The sequence below is a fragment of the Strix aluco genome, chromosome 5, assembly GCF_031877795.1.
Source record: "Strix aluco isolate bStrAlu1 chromosome 5, bStrAlu1.hap1, whole genome shotgun sequence".
Taxonomy (NCBI): Eukaryota; Metazoa; Chordata; class Aves; order Strigiformes; family Strigidae; genus Strix; species Strix aluco.
In genome coordinates, this window is record NC_133935.1 from 45,933,797 (window position 1) to 45,957,824 (window position 24,028).

Here is a 24,028-nt window from a genome sequence, read left to right on the forward strand (position 1 = left end):
ATTCCAAGGCTGAAGACTAGCTTATCCTTTCAGCTACAGACTGGCCTTTAAAGGGGTGGAGGTCAGACTTGCTTCCATAGAAAGCTTCAGCAAGGTTGTTTGACAGAGAAACTGATGCTGGGGATTATGCTTATTATGCTCACCAGTTTATGTAGCCGATTCAGAATTTTAGTGTTGAAAGGGTAACTCAGCTGTATATAGCATTGGTCCTGAGATGAACTTGTGATTTTAATTGTAGTGGATTTAATTTATTTCTGCCTTGCCCATCATTAGTTGACTAGATGGTCAGAATAAGCTAGTCCAGATCATAATGCTGCAATTACAATTTGTTCTATAAAATATACTTATTGATCCTCCAAACATCAGTAGCTTTAAGTTGGAGAATATCAAAACCTAAGTGTCATCTAGTGCAAAAGCTGGTAACACTTGGATGTGTTGAGGTTCAAGAGACATCAAAACAAACCTAAAAACTAGCTTTTTGCATCCAAGAAAGGATTTAATAAAGGTACAAAGTTGACTTAACTAGACAACCTTTCACACTCTTCGTGGTACCACCATTTCTAGAAAGCCAGCACTAGAACTTTTCATGGGAGCTCTGAACTCGCCTACACAAAGGAAAACTTTCTGATTATGGAGCTTCTTGGGATCGTAATACAGGAACTCCATGTGAAAGAGGCCTTGAGCAGCTCCACATTGCGTTAAGTGTGTTTTTAGGCTCTGTAGTGTGGCCTTGACAACTCATCAAGACCCATGTTTTTGTAAGTGTAGCGCATGTAGATGTTAGGACTGATAAAACATCTTTCAGTCCTAGCAGTTGACGCATAGATTGAACAGCCTTAATTTAGCTAATTTTCTGTGTGTGCATTCTGTAGTTGAAAATGTTATTAACCATTAATGGGCAAACTACTACACTTTTATCAAGCTTATTTTTGGGGTTTTCCTTTTTTAACCTACCTATGTGTGACAAAATGGAATCATTGACAAAACTATTTTATTACAGTTAAAAAATGGAAAATATAGAGTCCAGGACTGCATTTTCAAAAGCTGTATAGCAGATCTCTGCTTGCTGATGTAAGCTGTTTATGTCATTACACAAATTATCCCTGGTAAATTGGATTCTTGTAAATCTTGTTAACTCAGACTTAGATTGGGATACCGCTTTATTTATTTGATAAAATGGATTAATATAGAAATAGTGATTGCTTAACATTTGCCAAAAAATCGTAAGTCTACTCAGAAAGGGATTTCAGTATTTTCTAACTTATACATATGCTGTTTAAACATATTTCAAACTTTTTATGAAAACAGCATAAATGCTTAAATAATAATAAGCTGTACTTGTGGTAAAGAGACAAATCTAGTTAAGATAGTAACATTAAAAATTCTGTAATAGGATGTTTGAAAATGTCTGACCTTTTTCTTTTTTACCAGTATTCATATTGTCTGTTTATAGCTTTGTTTGATGAGAGTTTGTGCTGTTGTTCTTTGCTTTTGAGTGTATGTCACGAAGTATATATGATATGCTTTTCTAGTTTTTTAACTTGTTAGTAATTTACATATGTGTTCATTTGCTTGGGAGATAATCTCTGGTCTTACTTTTAAGTGTGTGAGTAGGTGAAAATCCACATGAACATCATAAAATTCACAACATTCATTATAGAAGGATTTTGCTACTTTTTTGGGTTTTGTGGATTTGAATGAGGACTCTAATTTGCAGGTACTAACAGCATCATCCAAATTTAGAGGAACAAATAGCTGTGGTGCTTGTGTTGACAACACTGTATTTGATACTTTAAGGATGGCAACTCAGCAGATGATTCATTAAGATTTTGGAGCTCTAGTTATTGTATTTCGTGTGGGTAACAGTGACTTGTGCAGGCAAACTTTCTGGCTCATGAACTCAGCTGCATCAGCCCTCAGTATTTCTCCTAGCAAAGCATTGATGAGATGCAGATAGGGTGAAAATGTGGGTAGTATCTGGGAAAAGCATGTTAGGATGAGGAAGACTGAGGAGGTATTTTACAATAATGTATGTCTTTGAGCTAAATTAACAGCTTCTTGCCGTCTTTTTTTTCTTTTTAAAGTCAGCTTGTCAGATAAGGGTAAGCAGTGGAAGCATGTGCCCAGGAGCTTGAGCTAAGAAACAGGATCTGCCCCTCCTTTCCAGTTGAGTAGTAGTAGTTTTTAATTTAGTTTGCAACATGATGAAAATGTATGGTGTTACTTGACTGAGAAACCGAAGTGGCTTAGGTGCAGGGAAGTGGATTGACAGTGGAAGCAGTATTATAGGTCTGCCAGTAATGATGATGATCACAATGAGCAGAAAGAAGATGAAGCTGATTTGGGGGGTAAGGGCATTTTTGACTGTGCTAAGACTGTACTAAAGGCTGTTTGCTCCATAGTAAACCTCTAAAGGACATGCTAGGATTTTAATCCATAGGACACTGCATTTGGGGAGAAAATAGATGTAACTATTTTTGCATGTGTGAGAAGGTGGAGAGTGAAAAATAGATGTTTTCAAGCAGTAGGTTCTAAAGAACACTTATTACCCACTGATGGGATGAGATGACCATCTCATGACCAAGAAAATACAAGACTTGGATATTACTGTCTACCCGGGGCAGGTAACAAGTCAAAGATTGTTTGTTGTAGACCTGTACAACTTGCAGCCTTTAAAAACCATTTGTTTCAGGTCTTTGGCTCAGTTGACAGCAGCAGCAGTACCATGTTTTGTTTGACCAGGCAGTGAGAAATGTCTGGAGCTCCTGACTCATCTGGCTCACTGGTGGTCAGCGTGCAAGAAGCTCTGGAGATGTTGCATGCATCTCCTCTTACCAGCTGTCAGGGGAGGACACATCACTGTGGTCCAGTGGAAGGAAAGATACAGTCCGGTGCCAGTGAACTTGAAGCCCTGTCAAAGTATTAGCAATCTTCCTGAGATGGGTACTTGGCTTCGGTTCTTTGGCCATGTTTCCGCCAGGAGGTCACAAGAACCTGTTGGTTCATGTGGGTGCATGAGACTAAAGCCGTAGTGGAGCAGCACTGTGTTGGAGCTGGAGAGAGAAATCCTGCGTGCCTGTGGTTATAGCAGATGCATGCACTGAGCATGGGAGAGGCTGTAACTCCCCTGGTTAAATACTGATCACTGCATAAATACCAGCTCCCACTTTTCTTTCAGCTGGCACTTTCAGAGTGTTAAATTTCTTTTTGATAATGCTATTTGGCTTGCAGATGGTAAAATCTTGCCAATCTATCTGGTTCCAAATCAAGCTATTTCCTGGATAGTTGGGTTATATCTAATCTTTTTGTCTCATATTTCCTTTGACTTTACTCTCTACATCTAGACAGACAGTCATGGAAATAACTTCCTGCCGTCTGTTTCCTTCTGCTATATCTGTCCTTTGAATAGAGAAGCTGAAGAATGGTTATTTAAATAATTATCTTGACACAGAGCAACTTACTACTAAGCATGTCATGCTTTTTTACCTCACTTCATCTTTTCGTAAGACTGTCTCACTCTCTCAGCACTAGAGAAGTAGCTGCTAGAGGGCTTATTTTTTAACACTTCCATATTAGCAGTAAATATTACTTCTGGAGCCAGGCACCTTCTCTGCAGAGTGTGTCTAATGTCTTAGAAAAACGTTAATGCTGTTACTTTCTCCTTCCGCATGGAAATTCTGCACTTGGAGAGTCTTGGTGTCTCTCGCTTATTTTTGGGAGGTGTTTTAATTTGTCTTACCTTGTCTTTTGATGATGAGGAAGTATTTTGTAATCAGCAGTGTATAGGAGCCATGTGGACTGGTTGTTCTTTAGGTAGTTCTGGATTGTTATCTGTTGTACTGTTGCAGGGACCTGATCCCAGTGACACGGGTGGTCACTTTTCAGTTTTATGGCGGAGTGTACCTTATGGAGGTGAAGCGCCAGTTCTGCAAAATTGTGCGACTTATTTGGAGTAGCTTTAGTGATGTTTGCCTCAGATGGGACGTGAGTGAGGTTCTAGTCACAGTAATCAAGGAAGGCGTTTGACCCCTAAATAATCTGGTTTTAGCTTGTGTTACCAGACTGAATTTCTTGTGAAATGTTTTGAGTTCTGCTCTGTGTAGTTTGTCTCCTGAATCTATTATCTTGACCTCCTGCTTTCTTACTGTAATGCATACTCTGGCACATTCCTCTCTGCGAGTCATTGTGTGTTTATTAAAACTTGCCATTTCTGAAATGCTACTCCACCCAGTATTTGTGGCTTGAGTAAATTGCATGTGCTCGTTTCTGTGTGGGTTACAGCTTTATGAAAGCATGGTACTGGGTTTAAAAGGCACAGCAGGGCTGATTACTATGAAATTTCTGGAGCAAGTTCTTGTTCTCCATGACAGTCTCTGCAGAGCTGGCCTACTTGAACCTGAACTGTGACCTTGAGAATTTCATAAGGGCTGAGATGAAAACTTGAAACCTGAGCAGTGAGCAAGCCTATTCACTTTGGGGGGGAGGAGCTGAGCAGGAGTGTTAGCAAGCGAGGAGGTGCAGCCAAGTACAGTTGCCAGCAAGGCACTGTGAGCCTTTGGTGTTCATTCATAACCACTCTCAGACGTGCCTCTGGAATTACTCCTCAGCTATACTGCACTTGACTTGGAAATACCAGAGAACAGAAAGAAGTTTGCCACTGTAAACTACTGACACAACGTCTGGCCTCATGGTTCAGATGTGTTCTTTCTGAATCAAATATTGCTGTCTGAAGGCAAGTATATCTTTAATACCCTTTTTGTTAAATAGGAGAAAAACACTTTCACTTAAAGTCCATGTGCAAAAATCAGATGTTGAATAAAACTCATTTATAGGTATGATAGTCTAGCAGTTTCCTTTTTCTGTTTTCTGCATGCCGCAAAGAGTGTGTGTATACTCCATGTAGAGAATTATTTATGACCTTTTCTTTTGTTGGACTGGGGGAAGAATTCTACTGGAAAATGTAGTGTTGTCAAGATGTCAGTGCAAATTATTGTCAGACTTGAAAGGCAAGTCTGAAAAGCTTCTGTATTCTCTGCTACACCATCAGTTTTCCTTCCTAATTCTTCACCCTTTAGCTTTCACAGAATTTGATTTTAAGAAGGTTTTGGGTTTTCCTTGTATACCTCTAAGGGGAAAAGGAATATTTTGTTTAATCTGCATCACTAGATATCACTTAGTTGTATTATTGCATCAGTATCACTTTGTATAATGTGTTCATTATTTTAAATTTCTAAAAGCTATATAAAAAGGTTTATTATATTCTAAATTTCTCAGTTGGATAGTTCAGAATATACTTGAGTTCAGTTTCCATGCCTGGATTTCATACCCATAGAGTTGAGAAAGGTCTTTTTTGATAAGCCTGTGTTTTTTTCAGCTGTAAATATTTTTTCATTTGGAGAAGTGTTTTAAAACTAAAATGAGGCTTTGTCAAAAGTGTTCATGCACTGTTGGAATTGCACATGTCTTCTGTTTGTCTTTGTTTTGTATACTGAGATTTAAGTTTTGTCTTAGGCATTATCATGGAAGAATGTCTTAAGCACGGGATTATGATTTGTTTTTCAGTTAGCATTTACTACTGAAGAAAACCTGATTGAGTGGCTAATATGAGAAATGCCTTCTGTTCTTTAGAAAAGGTATACAATAGATAACATCTCTTTAGAGGAGGAAATCTTCATCAGATTGTCTGAGAATGGATTCTTATCCCCCCTCCCTCCTCCTCGAGATAGATGAATTAAACATTTTAGTCATGCTTTTTTCTTCTTTCTACTGATTCAGGTATTATATAAAACAGAAACCAGAAGACTTTTTCTCCCTTTCAGTGGCATATATAGTCTAATGCCTGCTTTCATGAAGTACTTAACTTTTGTTATGAGGAATCTTATTTTTTCATGTACAGATACACTGTGGCACACACCTGATGCATTTAAGCTAGAGTGCAGATACTTTCCTGTTTATGCAGGCTTTTCAGCTGTGTCTAACTTCCACACTTGGACTTGGCTGTAGTCCTATTTGTGAGTATTTCAAAACCATGTAAACTTCCAAGCTGTGTATGTTAGTGCATTTTCTAAGTATATCACTTATTACGGCACTGGGAACTGATCTCAAAAAGATAGAAGGCTTCCTGGGACATTACTCTAAAGTCACCTAATGAATGATACTAATTTTGGTTTTATCAGTAGATTGGCCTATTCTGTCTGAATTTATTTTGGGGGAGGGAAGGAGAGGAAAAATGACTATTTGTGTGTGTGTGTGTGTCTAATATGTGGTGGTTAATGAACCTTTCCATTGTCATGTTCAGAACATCCAAGTAAAAGCACTTCCAACTTCTTAAAAGTACCTCTGTGTCCTTTCAGGAATCAAATTTTAAATTAAAAGGGTTTCTAAGAGCTTTGGGTGCTGAGTGTGTGGAGAGCACAAACACCTTTAATATCACAGGCTGATGCTCAAGAGTTATAATGAACTTTATCTTAGAATTACACCATGGAGAAGAACGTTACAGATTCCTTTTGATCTAACAGGCTTTCAGTTGTGTGTTAGCTATCTCTCCAGCAACATATACTGCTTTGAAGTAGTTGAAGCAAATGTGCATGTGTATGCAAGTATTAGCAGTCATAATAAATCACAAGCTGTTGAAAAAGTGGACAGCTAGTGAATTTTTACAGCCAAACCATGTAATTAACTGTTTTACCATTGCAGATTTAAGTTAAATATGAAGATGACTGGGGGGGTGGAAAAGAAGGAGGAAGCTTAAATTTAGTTGGGTTTTTTTCTTGTCCCTTCCCCCTCCTTTGCAGTGGTGAGACAGTGTCATGTTTTGGCACTCCTATATTGCTGTCGAGTTAAAGCAGAAGGTACTTAGGCAGAATGATGGCTTCCTTGGTTGGGAGATAGCTTCAGAGAGGGGAAACATAACATTATCCTTATTGAAATTCTTAATTTTATCTAGATTTCAATTTCACTTCTAAATGGAGGAAAGGTCACAGGAAGAAGAAAGAGATTTTTTAATCTGTTCTCATTTACAGTTTGGCTACATGAGCAGTGTCAAGGAACCTGAGAGGGTATAGAGAGAAATAAGGGGAAAACCTTCAGCATTCCTTTGTTTCCTCAAACCCCTGGATGTCTAGTCACTTCTTAATAACATGAATGTAATGTGGTGGAGAAGACTGTGTTGTGGAAGAACCTGGTAGGCTGTCAGAGTCATGCCCAGTAGTGGCCCCAGAACTGGCTGGCACAGCAGCTGGAGGCAGATGCAGGCAAAGCGGTGTGGGTGGCTGGTGGTAGACCCTCCCACCAGTCTGTGCGACCCTGCCATTAAGGTACAAGACATGGAAATGTCCTGATACCAGTGTCAGCAGAGCAGAGCGTTCCCGAGCAGGGTCATAGCCCTGACTCTGAAAGCTGAGATAACAGACCTATTAACTGGGCAAGATAGGTCTGTAATGAGAGGATACAGTTCCTCCTGTGTGTAAGGGAAGTTTTTCTACTGCAGCTCTCTCTTGATTTTAATTAGAAAAAAGAAGATACATTTTCTGAGGAGATTCGGATCAAGGTAGTTGCTCTCTTTTTTAGTTAAGAAGATAGATTTGGAGAAGTGATGTGGAGCTGTGTTTATTTAAAAAAAAACAACCCAAAAACCCAAAGAAAACAAAAAAAACAAGTGGTGTTCTCCCTCCTTGCATTTCCTGCTCATCACCCCACCATTCCACTCCTTAAGTTTTTCATCTGCTCTTTCTGTTCCTTCAGGGACATCTGGACAAGAATTGCTTCAGCTGAGGGAAGTATGAGACACAGTAGTGGATAAATGGAGATAGGCCTGAGTACAGGACATGCTCATCCAGTTTCTCCCCCTCCCTGTGCTCAAGCAAATAGTTTTTCACTTCTTGTGCCAAAGAAGTGAGTTATATATTGCATGTAATGGTTTCTATTGATGGCTCATATTTGGGTTTTTTCAGTTACATCTTTTTTCCTTGGCACATATTGGGATATTAGTCTGTTAAGAGACATGAAGAAATTCTAGTGATTCATAGGATGCTGGAAGCTACTGTGTTTCATAATCAGAAAAATTATTTTCGGTGTTTTCTGTATGTGTCTTAGTGTATGTATCTAGAGGTACTAATGCTCATATACTCTGCACAGTTAAAACTTTTCACAGGGGTTATGAAATACTTCAGTCTACTGCATTATCCTTGAGTCAATGTGAACTGAAATTAGTGAGCTGCAAATAGTAAATAAACTTCTTTGCATAAGAGCTGGAGTAAACAGTATTACTGAGGATTAATCAAATTCACACTACCATTGATTTAATTTTTGGGATGTGTTTCACTTCGTAAGAAGAGGAGACCTCTAGTACAGAGTAAGGGAGAATGCAAGTTCTAATTTTCAAGCCAGTTATTAGTGTCTTATTTTTCTGCTTTCCAGCAAACAGAGTAGGTTTCAAAACATATTTTGTCAGAAATAAAGTGTGGTGGGGAACATGAGATCGGCAGAGAAGCACCAGCTGGGAAGGAAATTTAACATATGGAAGAGGGTGTCCATGCATGTTAGTAGTCAGGGCAAAGAAGCAGATGATCTAATGAATCATAGAATCATCATAGAATGGTTTGGGTTGGAAGGAACGATAAAGACCATCTAGTTCCAACCCCTCTGCCATGGACAGGGACACCTTCCACTAGACCAGGTTGCTCAAAGCCCCATCCAACCTGGCCTTGAACACTGCCAGGGAGGGGACAGCCACAACTTCTCCAGGCAACCTGTTTCAGTGTCTCACCACCCTCACAGGAAATAATTTCTTCCTTATATCTAATCTAATTCTACGTTCTTTCTTTTGAAAACCATTATCCCTCATCCTATCACTACACTCCCCGGTAAAGAGTCCCTCCCCATCTTTCCTGTAGGCCCCCTTTAAGTACTGGAAGGCTGCTTTAAGGTCTCCCTGGAGCCTTCTCTTCTCCAGGCTGAACAACCCCAACTCTCTCAGTCTGTCCTCTTAAGGGAGGTGCTCCAGCCCCCTGATGATCTTCATTGCCTCCTCTGGACCTTCTTGAGGAGGTTTATGTCCTTCTTATGTTGGAGGCCCCAGAGCTGGGCACAGTACCCCAGGTGGGGTCTCACGAGAGTGGAGCATCCCCTCCCTCAACCTGCTGGCCACACTTCTCTTGATGCAGCCCAGGATACAGTTGGCTTTCTGGCCTGCAAGCACACATTGCTGGCTCATAGTCAGTTTTCCATACACAAATACCCCCGAGTCCTTCTCTGCAGGGCTGCTTTCAATCCACTCATCGCCCAGCCTGTATCTGTGCATGGGATTTCCCTGACCCATGGGCAGGACCTTGCACTTGGCCTTGTTGAACTTCATGAGGTTTGCACAGTCCCACCTCTCAAGCCTGTCCAGGTACCTCTGGATGGCAACCCTGCCCTCCAGCGTGTCAACCACACCACACAGCTTGGTGTCGTCAGCGAACTTGCTGAGGGTGCACTCAATCCCACTGTCCATGTCACCAACAAAGATGTTAAACAGCACCAGTCCCAATACCAACCCCTGAGGAACACCACTCGTCACTGCTCTCCCCTTGGACATTGAGCCGTTGACTGAAACTCTTTGAGTGCAACCATCCAGCCAGCTCCTTATCCACTGAGTGGTCCATCTGTCAAATCCATGTGTCTCCAATTTAGAAACAAGGGTGTCATGCGGGACAGTGTCAGATGTGCAGTGGATGAAGTAGGTTAGAGAGAGCTTATTTGACTTTATTATTGTAGCTATCAGCAAGAACAGTTTGGATCAGCTAATTTCTAGTCTTGAAGCACAATTTGCTGGGATTTTTTATGTTTAAAATCTAAGTTGGTTCATTTAAGTGTTTTATTCATTGCATAGAATATTTGGGCCATTAATAATAAAAAACTCTTTTTATGGAGCTTATTTGGTGTACCTCTTCCAGGAGTCAGGCTGGTTTTTATATATAAATATGCCAGAATCTTAGAGAAGAAAAAGCTATCACCTCACCTTTTAAATAGAAATAAGAAATGAAGGTGTAGAAGCCACGGCAATCTGTGGATGAAAACTAGCTAGGTAAGTGCCTAAACAGGAAAGTTCAACATGGCTGCGTAACACAAAACATGGGCTCCTTTTCCAGATTCCCATAGCGTACCACAATATCAAATAGGGAAGCCACATAGCTCACAAGTTGTGCTTCGTGCAATATAAATTTGGGACGTGAAAGACTAACAGGGAAAAGAATTGATTTAATAGATCTTTAAAACCTAAATAATCACAGGTTTTGTTTGCTTAGAAGGTAGAGATGAGTAGGACTAAAACAGATGTAAAAAATACGATGCAGTGTATTTGTGCGAAAGAGGAGACGAAGCAAAGTCATTCTGCTTTAAGCATCCTAATGGGTTTGACGAGAGGGATATAGTGTTGCTTGGCTTGCTGCTGATTTGGCAGCTTCTGTCTCTTCACTGCATTTTTCATGTGTGCCCTTCGTTTGTTTCTTTTTTTTCCTTTTGTATCTTACTCATCAGAATGTGAGGTAAAAGGCTGTTACTGCAACACTCTTGTTCCAACCAGCTAATGCTAACCAGCTTTCACAGAGAACATAATCCTTACACAAACACCTTAACTCATGAAGGAAGAGGGTCCAGTGCGACGTAGGTTTTCTTCATGTGCTGGGATTTCATCTGTGTTTTCTCCAAGAGCTGATGGCCGAAAGCTTGTCCGGAACGCTTCATTTGGAGGATATAACGAACTCTCTCCTGCTTTACCAGGTTTGTTTTGGTCTTGCATTTCTTAACGTACAGAAGAGAATATAATTTCGACTTCAGATTTTTCAGCTTGAATGAAAGTAATGTAGTGAGACGTTGGTAGAAATCAGAAAGAATATTGCTTGTATGCATTTAGATAACAGTTCTTTGTAGTGGCAAGATTTGCAGATAGGCAAGTAAGCTTACACAGCAGCAGATCTCACTTTAAAAGGCATTTGTGTATTTGGTACTGACTGGAATATTTCTTTTGGTTGTTTAGGCTTTTATGACTGAAGTTCTGTGATGTGGTTTATAAATACCTTCCTCCTTTGTACTTTCCACTCCCCCCTCCACAATGGACTTTCTTTAAAATAGCAAGGTACAGCAGAAGGTTTAAATTTAGCTATAGCTACTAAAGAATGTGTGTTTGTCATCAGTGGTTTGACAAAAAATGACAAGATAGAATGAGTTAAGGCTAAAAGCATAGGCTTGCTAAACTCTGTAGTGCAAGATTTTTAAGACATTCAACAACAGAAAGGGCTTAAATCTCCTTTTGCTCAGATTTGTTGTCTTCTGAAAATCAGTACTGGAGTACTGAGATGATTTTCTACAGTTTCATTGTTCATAATGTGCACTTCTCATATAGGTACCTGAACTTAAGCTGTTTACTTTAGGAAACTTTGATGCTTGAAAATGTGTTGCAAGGTCACCTCTTCATGTAAGGGACGTTGTAGAAATTGTACATTCTTACTGGAATTACTCTATATGTGTGATTTGTCTTGTGCATACACACATACACACTTCGTTGCGTAGTCCCGTGGAGCCAGAATGCTGGATGGGAGCAAGAAAATATAACAGTTTTCACTTTTTATTATATGGCTACTGCAGAATGGCTTACTGAATTTGTAAGCCCTGGCTCTGAAGCCATGGAAAAGAGTTGGGGTACAGAGCATAGGGAAGGTTTCAGGCTGGTGATTAGGGAGCTCTCTGCATCACTGGCCAGTGCTGGCTTGCAGAATCACTGGAGCAGCATGTTCAGCCTCAGGCAGGTGGGGGCTGTTGCTTGGGACATCACGTTCTATTAGATTTCATTTTTTACCCTATAATGTTTCCTTTCACTCTGCTTCAGGAAATGATTAGCCTTCTACCAAGAATCTAACGCTGAGTTTTATTCAAGCTGCTCAGGAAATAAAGATTTGAAAGAGTGGAGTTGGCAACTAGACAGATCCTCCCTATCTTTAAAATAAATGCGTGTAGTCTGGTAATTACTGAAACAAAAAGGGATTCGTTTCCTATTTGCTTCCTTCCTGTATAGAATTCTACATTAAAGCTGATCACTGTCCGTAAGTGGACAATGAGTGACTTCTTAAAACACAGAACAAATGGAGAACAGTTTTTGAATTAAAAAAATAAAGTGTAAACATACAACTAAAGGATGTTTTATCTTTTGAATCTTCTATATATCTGACGAATTTAAACAGTCTTAGTATGGTGGAAGGTATACTCTCTCAGTTTGGTTTAAGCAAGGAGTACTTATTGCCTGTCTGAAAGATACTCATGTATAATTATTATGGTTTATTTTCTCACATGACTGTGATTTTGTTTCATTGACATCTTGCATGTGTAGAGTTCTGGCTGTTTCAGTTCCTTGAAGTTGTCAGGCTCTTGCATCTGTTTGAAAGCTCATCATGAGTTTTCACATAGATTTCTGCCTGAGAGTTTTGGAAGGACTTGTTGAGTTTTCACAGTAGGAACTAGTGGGCAGTTTCCCTTGGCTTCTAAGGTCATATCATGAACTGGGGTTGGGATCAGCTTTCAGAGCCCATGGGCCCATGATGTTAAGACAAGGAAGATCATGCTGGGAGAAAGTCTGTTAAGACCTAGTGTTGCTCTGAACACAATCCCTGATGTCCAGAATTGCTTTAGAGGCTACAGTAGTGGAGCTTGTGTTTAAAATAAAAATATTTTTTTTTAAATCTGCAAGTGTCTTAAATAATACTGGGAGCTTAATCTGCAGCTCTGAAGATTGATTCAAATGGCACTTGCTCATTCTCTTCTAACTCTGAAGATTGCTTTCAGGATTTTAGGTAGAAAATGAACACAAATTCAAGAGATTTAATTGAGAGGAGGTTACAGAAAGGGACTGCATCTTCAACACCTGAATTTCTACATAGTGAAATGTGAGCTCAGGTTATCTTATTAAAGAGTTCCTGATTGAATTACAGAATGGGAAACAGCAAGCAAGCTAAAATATTAAGCTCCAAACCACTCCTGATAAACATTGAACACGTTCTTTTTATTAGACCCTGCCTCTGGTGTCTCATACCCTGGCAGTCTTTGCTTCAGACACTGATTCAATGACTTTTTGTCATGCAATTTTCAGTACCTCTGGGGTGAACTAAAATACAAAAAGAGCAATAACACAAAGCATCACTTGGATGCACAGCTTTCTTGGCTTTGCTGTTGTCTTTGTCGGAAATCCATAAGAGAAATTGGTTCTTTGTGAGTGGTAGAAGGAAGGGAGGAAACTATTTCTTATGGTTGATTCTATGAATATAATTGTTCTGTTGTTGTTGTTTCCTTAACCAAATATTTCCATGGCAAAGTGTATATTGTCCTCAGCTTGGGCCCATATATAGCTTCTTATGATGCTTCAGTACAAATTTCCCTGCAGGTATTAGTATCAAAATGTTCTTGTTAGAAGAAGTAAGACTGCTTATGGTATTGAGGTCTCTCCTCTTAATAGAGGCTCCCTGGAAAACACATCCTTACACTGGGTGAGTCCATGTCTGGATCAGTACCTGAGTTATGATTTATTTGTCTGTGTTCTGAGTGAGCTTATCCCTTCTACAGAGACGGACGTTAAAAGTAGGATGATGTGGGATGTGAAGCTGACTGGTTGGGTTTCCTCACAGACCAAGATGGAGCAGTGCAAGGTGTTACTCTGCATCACCCTGATTTGGGTTCAGTAGCAAACCCCTCAGGCAAACCCTCTGCTGTGCCTGTGAGTAAGGAAGGGAACATTCCACGATGAGTGTGGCAGCATATTTCTAAATTGGCAAACACGCACACCTCTTGGGCTTGAGACACTGGAAACAAGGAGGTGAAATTCTTGGAAACACGACTGAACTTCGGTTTTGGTGTCTGATTCTCTGGAACAAAGTAGTTCTTCCTGTTTTCATTTCTGCTTGTTGATACCAATGAAAAGCTTGTTTATGAAAATAAAGACATATGTTTGTTAGATAAGGATGTGTAAAGCCCTTAAAACTGTTGTCCTTTAGAAAGCAAGCTGTGAATTATAGCTTCTCTTCTTTAAGAGAAATCCTGATTTAGCACTTCCTTGTTGATTCCCATCACTAAGTCTTCTATATGTGCCTATAAATAAGCAAGTAAAAATGGCAAAGACATTAGAAAATGCCTGTGTTACATTTTCAGTGGAACTTCTTTCCTAATGAGGAATTTCTTTTGGGTATGGGGTGAGTAGACCTCATTACTATGGTTCTGCTGTGTGTTTGACTGCCTAAGACTGGCATCAAATCTACTAATTTCTTTGCGAGCTAGGACAGGTCTGTCCTCTAAAGCTTGAAGCAACCTTTGTCATTTCAGCATGTGGTGACTGGTGTTGTAGAAAATGTGCTTTTGTATTTTGTGTTATATAGGAAATGTGGCTTCTGGCCTCTGGATGGTCACATGCCTTTTTATTTTTTTTTTTTTCCGGATTCCCTAGTACTCCAACTCTTCTGCCTGTCTAGATGGTACTTCCTTGTGGTCAAATAGCCTTCTGCATTGTAGGTTTTCATTAGCTGAACAAACCTATCATGGATGTGTTGGAGGCATTTCAAAAGAAAGGGTTTAATGAACTGTGCACAGAGGGGCTTCTATAAGGGCATGTAAAGGTTTCTTTAAAGGTATGTAAGGTTTACTTGGTGTAAACATAAAATGAAATATCATGGTTCTGCAGTATATAATTTTAAAAATGTGGTCTTAAAAAGAATCTCTGCAAAAGGTAATAAACAAAAAACCCGAAAAGACTGATTACCAGACCAAAACTAAGAGGAATCTTGCATCTCTCATGTAACCTGAAGACCAGCTTCATGCCTCTATAACTCAGTGAAACCTCTCAAGGTGTATATTTGTCATAGATGAATCAGTTCTGTCTTAGAGTTTCTGGGTATTGTAAGCTGTGGAAGGCCAAAGATACTAATTTACAAAAAAAAGAAATCCTACCCTGAACAAACTACTCAACACTGCTATAGAGAGTTAATAATTATTTTAAAGCTCATAGTTTGCCCACACATACACACGCACCCCTGAAGAATATGAAATCAAACTGTTTCTCTGATAAATCTTCTCATTTTAGAGATCTGAGTACCGATTTCTATTTCTAAGTTCGAAACATGTTCAAAGGGAAGCTCAGAAGAGCTTTTGGTGTCTGTTTATGCAATTTATCTGCTGATGTAGTGCCCTCTGGTGGGGTACAGCTCTAGGCTACCACTGTGGGAGCCATGCAAGGCTTTTCAGCTGCGTGGATAATTCCTGAAATTCATGTACGACTTCATACTTATCTGGCTTCTATTTGGAGGGCATGCAAACGATGGCATTCTTACTTACTCAGATAAATGCATTGCACAGTTTGTTTTATTCCTATTTATAGAAGCTTTATGCTACCATTAACCTCTTTAAAGAAAATGGATCACTGGAGTGTTCAGTCTCATAACCAGAGTAGATTATTTTTCCTTAAGAGGATGCTAGGTTCTCAGTATATGTTCTGTGGCACGTCGCAGCTGCGCAGCAGCACTAACACCACTTGCGACCCCCCTTTCCTTTGTCGCATGTATACTGGCTGCAGCCATTGTCTCACTTTGCTTTTTGGATACTGGGAAAGTGCCGGGTTTGTACTGCGAGACACTCCCAGAAGATAAATGTGGGTTTTTGATGACTGTTTTAATATAAAGCCTTGTAGTTACACTTATGCAGTGTCAAGTTGAAAGTTTAAATTCACAGCTAACGAAAGCGACCTTTTCCATTTTCTTGCAAAAAATTTACTTCCAATCTTAATCAGTGTTTTAGATTTGCTTTCCTGTAGGTGGTATTTAGCAATTATTTCTAGCTACAGAAATGAGCAAACCAAAAAAGGCTTTATTTAGTATTCTGCTCCGTGCATGCATGTATCCAGATAGGGGAGAATGAGAAGATAAAAGCACAAAAGTTTGCACACCGTATTTACAGTTTGTCAGGTTATTGGATCAGGTGCAGTGCCATCCAAATACAGTGGACTGTTCTTGCCTCTTAATGGGTATTAAATTAGTTTATATTGTAGTAGCTGGTATGTTTTTAACTGATGTGATTAACTGGTATGTATATGTTGTTTAAAAATCCAATTTATACTTTTTTATGCTAAGCATAATTTGCAAATTTATTTCAAAGGCTAGCTCATACAAAATGTTAATGTCTTCAAATAATTTACAACAATGCTGTGTTTTCTTTAAGGTTTTGACAAAGGGAAGGACGATGTGTCACAAACCAAGGAAGATGCAGCACATTCTATGTCAAAAAGCAAGGTAAGGAAAGCAGACTCCTAATCTGGCTTAAAAATGTCAGCGTGCAAAGGAGTTCTGCATTTTTAATTAAATGCAAATGTATTTAATTTTCATTGTAGATAATCTTGAAGATTACTCTTCAGATTCAGCAACAGATAAAGATTAAAGGGGATTTCTTAATATAGTCTCAGGATTGACATCACATGAAAATCTACATTTCAAATTAATGAAAATAAAATATGGTGTCTTCTCATTGTCATCCTTGGGTGGGATGTTGCCTCGCCAAATGTAACGATGGATGGAGGCTGACTCTTGCTATGGAACAGAATTTAAAATCCTTTTAAGCTGTAGGTGAAGATGCTGTTCACTGAGCTGTAGCAAATCTTTTTACAAGAATGTTAAGGAAACTGTAATGGGAAAAGTTTTAGTTTAGGGTCATAAATTGCCAGAATAAAACATAGTTAAGTGTAATCTGTTGATCAGTTGAAAGGGCTTCTGTGCCTCGGAATTTAAGTATAAAGGCCCATTTCATTGAGGCAATGAGAGTGCAAGGGAAAGCATGCTCAGTAGAATGTTAAGCTAGATATAATTGCTATGCATGTTTATGCTTTCTGGTAGTCTTGATAATGGAAATGGAAAGGGCATGACCCAGGCAAATTCATAATCATCATTGTGTAGTCCCAAGTTGAAAGAGATGCAGTGAAAACTGAGAATGTCTGAAGTGGAGTTGGGAGATGGACACTGCAGTCACTAAAACCATAACATCTTGGTGGGTAAACTTTTTAAAAAGGAAGAAAACATGAACTACCTGAGCAACCAAAAAGACACTTTTTATGTTGCAATACCAGGTCTTTTCTCTCCAGAGTGTTTTGTTCTGGTCACAAAAATTTGTTCTTATTTACATGTGTAGTTTGCAATAGCATTCTTATTGAGAATAAAATGTTCTTTTCTGATGGTAGTGAGATAGTAGGTACATGATGAGAGATTTGTGTAAAAAGGCATTGTAGTAGCGTAGAGAAAAATCTACCATAGCTATCTTTTCCTTTCCCAAATCTCTTTAAATTTGTAGATTACAGTTATAGAAGCTGTCAGTTTTAGGACATCATATAGGCCTCTATGATACAACCTCCTTTATTTGTTGTCCTGTTGTAACTCTTAAAGCACGTGAACATTTTGGTCAGCAAAAGTGTCTGGCATGTCAATACACTGAATTTTTATCTAGTGATTTGTATGTATTTAGAATGTGGAATTCCAGAAAAAATTATTTTCGGTTGGGTGTCTCATAAAACAGGCATCTCTTTCTCTTCAAGACATTAAAGAGGAGAGGGAAAGACTGCATTTTGCAGAGTGGGAGGTTATATATGGTTTGATCACTGAATGGAGTAGCTAAATTCACTTGTTTTTCTTACTTAAGCATCACTACAGGATAGAGGTTAAAGGCTTTAAATTACCCAGCTGTGTGGTTTTGTATTTTCAGCTAGGATGTCCACTGTTTTTTACAGAGGCAAATGTGGTAACAGACACTTGAACGGTTTGTCAGGGCACAGCAGACATGGGCTGCTCTGTAGGAGAAGGTGAGGACCCAAGGGAAATGGGGGAGATGCCTGCTTCTCCCCACTTTCACACATAGCTCTTTCTGTGGTGCTCTGCTGCACGGTTAGCCCTGCAGTCTGTCAGTGCTGTCCCTGGGCACAGCCAGCAGCACCCCTAGGAACAGAGGGATTGTGCTCGAGGTCTTGATGCAAATTTTTCTGTGATGTTTCACGTATCAGAGCCTTAAAGAGAAACATTAAAGTGATATCAAAGTGACTTAAAGACTATAGTAGCACTTCCCTGCCTAAATGGTGTCATCAGAATTGCAGAGGTGAGCAGGTTAGTTTCTGCACCTGATGCTGCAGTTTTGTGGTGTGTAGGTAAGCATTTCAAGCTGTTGGTGTCTTATATCTGGCTTGGAATCACAAAACTTTGAGTCTTTTACTGCATCCTAGAGCTTCACTTGTCAGGGAGATCAAGGAGCATGTCTTACCATCCAGCTTGCTTCTGATCAAAATATTTATGTTGGTCCAGAAACCTCTAACTCATTTTTGACTTGAAAATCAAGTTAATACTGTCTCTTTTAACTTGGATTTATTTCAGACTCTATTAATCATTTATCTTTGACTATCCAATTTGTTTTTTCTCTTCCTTATTTTTTTTTTTGGTTCTTGTCTTTCCAGGATCTTAAGTCTTTGTGTGCTTTGCCATTACTTTTGTTTGTGTTTTTCTACTATCGGAGATGAGACCAATATTCCTATTTCTCCTAATACATGTTTTTCTTCATCCGTATTTTTGCAACTGCTGCATGTGGGGCTTGATAAGACTAGTGGTTCCTTTATAACGCACAAATAAACTTCAGGCTAACAGAAGATGGTAATGGTCTGTCACAGCTGTGGAGGTGAAGTAGCAGCCCATTTTTCTAAGTAAGGATGGAAAAGCAGTGATGACACTTGCCCAGAATCTGGTACTGAATGTGCCTCACTGGGAGTTGCAGTAGGTTCTCTTAAAATGTTTTCTTTTTTAAAATTTTAGTCCCATCCACTTTGTGTGGATATAACACTGAGAATGTTACTAGCTTAAAAATATATGAATCACTGAGCTGTCTCATAATCTGTTGGACAGGTAAATATAGACCTTTACTCAGTGTCATATTAGTGAGCTTTAATACTGAGATGGAGAGAAAATAAGGTTTTGTAACCGGTGATACTTACTGGTTTGGGGCATGACCTTTAGATTGCATTAGCTGATTCGAGACATTCATATGCATGACCTTTAGATTGCATTAGCTTTGTTAGTGAGCAACTAGAATATTTATGAATGTTTTGCTTAAGTTGCGCCATTATAGTTTACATAATGAATTCATTACCTCTTCTTATGTGACAGCGATAAGCATTTTTCCCTCTTCTGTTATTACATTTGAAGTACGGTATTTCCTTTAACTTCTAGACAGAGGAATTAAATTTCAAGTTGTATGCTTGTCTTAAAGATAAATTTTGAGTGTTAAGAAAATATCTTTAGTACGAAATGAAAAGGTTTCCTTCATTTTTCCAAGATGTATATGGAAGTTAGAGAACATTTACTTACTGAAATGATTTTTGAGATAAAATTCATTTTTACCAGTTATTGCACATCTTTTTGACACCAGCTATCTAACTAGACTCCTGTAAAGTGCTAGCTCTGAATTAAAGGCATCAAAGTAGGATCAAAGTTAAATTGCTTTGTTCCACTTGTAAATCTTTAATTTTTACTTCTTTGGTTTGAGCAACTTGTGTGTTAAGAAGAGTGTTCATGTGCACTGTTTTTATTATTGCAGTAAGTTTTCTCAAAACTTGAATGTTTTCTGACTGTCATTTTATGGTATTCCAAAACAGAAATTCAGTGAATAGACTTTGCATTGTAGTCTGAGTTTTGAAATGACTAGTCAGAAATCTTGAGCAGCTTGAGAAGCAGTTTTCATAAACTGTCCTTGAATTTACACAGTTTAGAAAGTTACATTGATTTTTTTTTTTTTTTTTTTTTTTTTTTTTTTGCCTAGGCAGGAACTTTGGGTCCATCCAGCTTATATTTCAAAATCTTTGTAATTTATTTGAAGTTTATATATAGTGGATACCTATTCAGTGTTCTCTGACTTTTTTTTTTTTTTTTTTTAAGACCTCTGTATCCCAAGGTGAATATTTGGTGGCTCTAGTTTCCTTTCAACTAGTAGGCAACAGATGCCAAGGAATAAACTTTGAACTTTACAAGATGTGGGGAGAGGCGGGAGGGAGAAATCATGTGGTGCTGAGGCAGCATATTGTCCTTCCATGAACAACGACTTGGGTTTCATGAACAAACCTGAGTCTTATTCCCCTGTCTGTCACCACTGTGAGTTTCTCAGAGATGACTTGCAAAGTAATCAGAGCGTGGGATTAGGGAGGAAGGAGAACGAGTGCCATTAGTGGTCAGTTGTACTCTGATGATTTATAGAGCACTGGATCCTAGATTGAAGAGGCTGTATTTTCCTTCATGGGTCATGGGGTAAGTGTCTCTATAGCAATCGATTCAGAGGAGCTGTCAAGTTATGAATGAAGATGTTGGGATTCATATGTCATGGGAATGACTCTTGTGTTTAAACACCAGGATTGTCCTAAAACCTTTCCTCTGTGCTAAAATAATGCCTAACTGGTCAAGACTGCACATATCAAGTTAACAGGGTACATGGGCTAAATATTTACTGTGTATAGTTCAGCTTCTTCTGGAGGAATCTCAGACTTCTTTCCCATAAAACCCTTATGAAAAAAGACTCCATAAATAGGTGGTGAGCAGCTCATGTTACAAGTTGTGGTTTGTTCGTTTTGTGTTTGGGTGGTTTTAGGGGGTTTTAAGTGGGAGAAACAGTAGAGAAGTGGGTGGGAATGGGAACCTTACAAACATAACTGTGCACTTCAAAGGCTTTCTAAAGTGCCTTCAACAGTAATATATCCTTGTATCTATCATTATCATTTATTTACTATGCGCTTTGTGAATTTCAGTCTGAATCCAAGCTTTTCAATGGCTCTGAGAAGGACATCTCTTTATCTTCAAGCAAACTTACAAAAAAGGAATCTCTTAAGGTGAATTCATTTCCAAATAACTCCTCATGATCTATAAATGCATTCACATAGTTTTTCTGTGTTCTCTAATGAGAAGACAAGAATGTCAAGTAGTGATGAGACCTATGGAATATTAAGTATGGTGAGAAGTTGTGGTGTTGATTCCCTTCAGATCTTCTTGTACTGTTACTTGAGTATGGACTTCTATAATGCACTCTTGAAGATGGCACAAGGTTATAGGATAACTCAGAAGACTATAGGATTATTCAGGCTGACAGGGACCTCAGGACAATGAAATGACGAATAGAATTATCAAAGTTACAATTTGCATGCAGTACCTGTGGGTTTTCTACTGCCTTCTTCCCCCTGCGTTGTAACAAGACCAGACTCCACTGTCTGGCAGATATCACGACAGGAGAATCATAAAATCATTTGCCTCTAAAAGAGGGAGATACACTGCTGCAAATTTCTACTAGTGGGTAAAGACTACTGATCAGATAAGCCCAAACTTGGTTTTGTACTTTACACCAGGAAAGGAGGGGGGCGGGGGTGTTGGTTTGGTTGGTTGGTTTTCCCCCTGTGATTCTAACAGGAGTTTCAAAGTCCTCAGTCTAAAGCAAACTGCAGAAGAATCTGAAATTGGTTATATCATAGCTGCTCTTGAAACACATCATGAAATAGTTGTTCACATGTTGAAGTCAAATACTGTGTTCTAAAGCTACTTCTGTATCTGTACTGCAAATTGAATTTAGCAGATTTTTCCTCAACTTGTATTGATAGATGTATTCTTGTGCTCTGATTACTGGCTTATGACTGTGGCATTGTACATATTTTTATTATTATTTACAGGTTCAGAAGAAAAATTACAGAGAAGAAAAGAAGAGAGCTACAAAAGAATTACTCAGCACTATCACAGACCCATCAGTTATTGTTATGGCCGACTGGTTGAAGGTCAGAATCCAAGTGTGAAACTTGAGTTGAAGATGTAGCAGCTGCTTGCTGCTTTCTGACCGGAATAGAAAAGGCTCAATCTTTTACTTGCTGTTAATGTTTTTCTACAAGCATAGCAGCCACTAATTGCATCCCAGGGTCTCTCTGCTCAAATCCTAGGGGAATTAAAGAGGAACCTAGCTCCCACTTACTGCAGTCTCCATAGTCACAGGCATCTTCTGTGTATAGCCATTAACTTCAGATTAGTTGACTTTATGGTTCTTTTTTTCTCTTTTTTATTTTACACTTTGAATTGAAGCTCTATTATGTGCGTAACAATAGTGAAAATGGTTCAGTCATACGAGATATTTGAATACAAATTTCTGTGTGTATTTCTGGTAGTTTTCCTTTCCTCTCTTAAGAACTAACTGTCCCCTAATACTGGTACAAAAGATGGGGAATTAATTTCTCAAAGGTAGCAGTCAGTGTCATCAACAATAGTGCAGTTTATATATTTGTATATAATTCCTTAAATTTGTAAATATAGTCATTGGAAATTGTACAAGAAAAAAAGATGTGTTACCCATTATTTTTATAAAATTATAATTAACTCCAAACAATAGCTTGTCTGGAAAAAGTTTCTCAAATTTTTGCAAAAATCAGTGTAAACAGGCTAAAACATTGCTCAGAGGCCAAGTTGGCATTCAGTCCTACAGACACAGAAGTAATTAAAATCCAGAATTGTCAGAATTGATGCAAGCAGTCTAATCAGATGTGCAAATTCAGGGACTTGAAAGGATCTTATATTTCACTTACAGGTTGAAGCTAACAGCTGTTATAAGAGGTTTTATCTAAGAAATCCAAATATATCTGCATTATTTTGTGAATATCCTGTTTTTCTTATCAGACATCTGCCCCTGTTTTTAGAGGAGCTCTGTTTCCAAAGATTATCCTATTTTCATGCTAGTGATAAAATACGTTCCAGATAAGAAAATTCATGAAGGTTTCAGATGAATTGTCATACTTCCCATATCTGGATGTGTGTATACACATTTGTAGAATAAGTATTCATCAAGAAAGATTAGAAGAGTGAGCACTGAAAATTGTACCTTTGTATTGTCTCTGATAAACCTGGATAAACTTTGATAGACCTCAGAAACTTTGTTTGAAATAAAAACTAATAAATAATTTCAATTCTAATTTTCATTTTGTGAAGGGGGATGGTTTTGGTATTGGCATCACTGAGATGTAACTGTAACTATTTATCTTCTAGATTCGTGGTACCTTGAAAAGCTGGACCAAACTGTGGTGTGTACTGAAACCAGGAGTGTTGCTTGTTTACAAAACCCCCAAAAATGGCCAGTGGGTAGGAACAGTGCTCCTCAACGCTTGTGAACTCATTGAGAGGCCTTCTAAAAAAGACGGCTTTTGTTTCAAACTTTTTCATCCTTTGGAGCAGTCCATATGGGCTATAAAGGTTAGTGGTAGCATATATGGTTCTTAACAGATGACTAGCATTAGCCAGCTATGAGTAAAGGCAACCTTAATGAAAAGCTGAACTGCATTTTCTGTTAGAACTTTAATGGTTTGTTTATTCTGAATATAAGCCTTCAACATCTAGTCCTCTTCATCACAAAAAGTATTTGATTTATTCTGCTCTGTATACTTAAATAGCTTCAGAAGTGTGGTGTGCAGAGCGATGCCATTAAAGAGGTTAATGCCATCACTGGCAATCATGTAAGCAGAAGGAATGAGTGTATAATGTTGTATTTTACATCAGTCAAACCTGAGAAATTAAGGAGGGAAGTGACTTGCCAAAATGAAAGAGTTGAGATGTGTTATAAACATTCCTTGGCTTCCAAACTTATATTCCTGTAATAAAATGACAGCCTAGCTCAATTTGCTTGTAAGAGTAGAAATTCAGATGACTTCCTTGTGCAATAATAGCTTATATTTCAACTTGTTAGCCAGCTGTGTACCTTTTTGGCTACAATTTTAGGAAGATAAATGTTTTCCTTCAGTTCTGATGTCTGTTTGCTTTGTCATATGCAATACTGTGAGCAGCTCTTATCTGTAAGTGTTGAAAAGCACAGTGTGTTCTGCACAGCAAAGGTTTATTTCAATTTCTTGTAAGAATCTTTAATATTTGTTATTACTCATTGTTTATACTCTAGTAAGGAAACTATTGTAGTCCTTGTTTTGTGTTTGTATATG

The 24,028-nt window shown here is 38.6% G+C and overlaps 1 protein-coding gene across 21 annotated transcripts in view; it reads left to right on the plus strand.

Moving 5' to 3' along the window:
* OSBPL8 (oxysterol binding protein like 8) overlaps window positions 1-24,028 on the plus strand; it is a 95,281-nt gene that overhangs the window by 46,929 nt on the left and 24,324 nt on the right. For 18 of the 21 annotated variants that reach the window (XM_074827184.1, XM_074827186.1, XM_074827193.1 and 15 more), the window contains 4 exons: window positions 16,228-16,298; window positions 20,825-20,905; window positions 21,734-21,835; window positions 23,088-23,291. In XM_074827184.1, the coding sequence (XP_074683285.1) occupies window positions 16,228-16,298; window positions 20,825-20,905; window positions 21,734-21,835; window positions 23,088-23,291 (458 nt within the window). Of the gene's footprint in view, window positions 1-4,607; window positions 4,733-5,896; window positions 6,012-10,518; window positions 10,762-16,227; window positions 16,299-20,824; window positions 20,906-21,733; window positions 21,836-23,087; window positions 23,292-24,028 lie in introns of all 21 variants that reach the window. The other 3 variants (XM_074827196.1, XM_074827197.1, XM_074827198.1) reach the window with 3 other exon arrangements.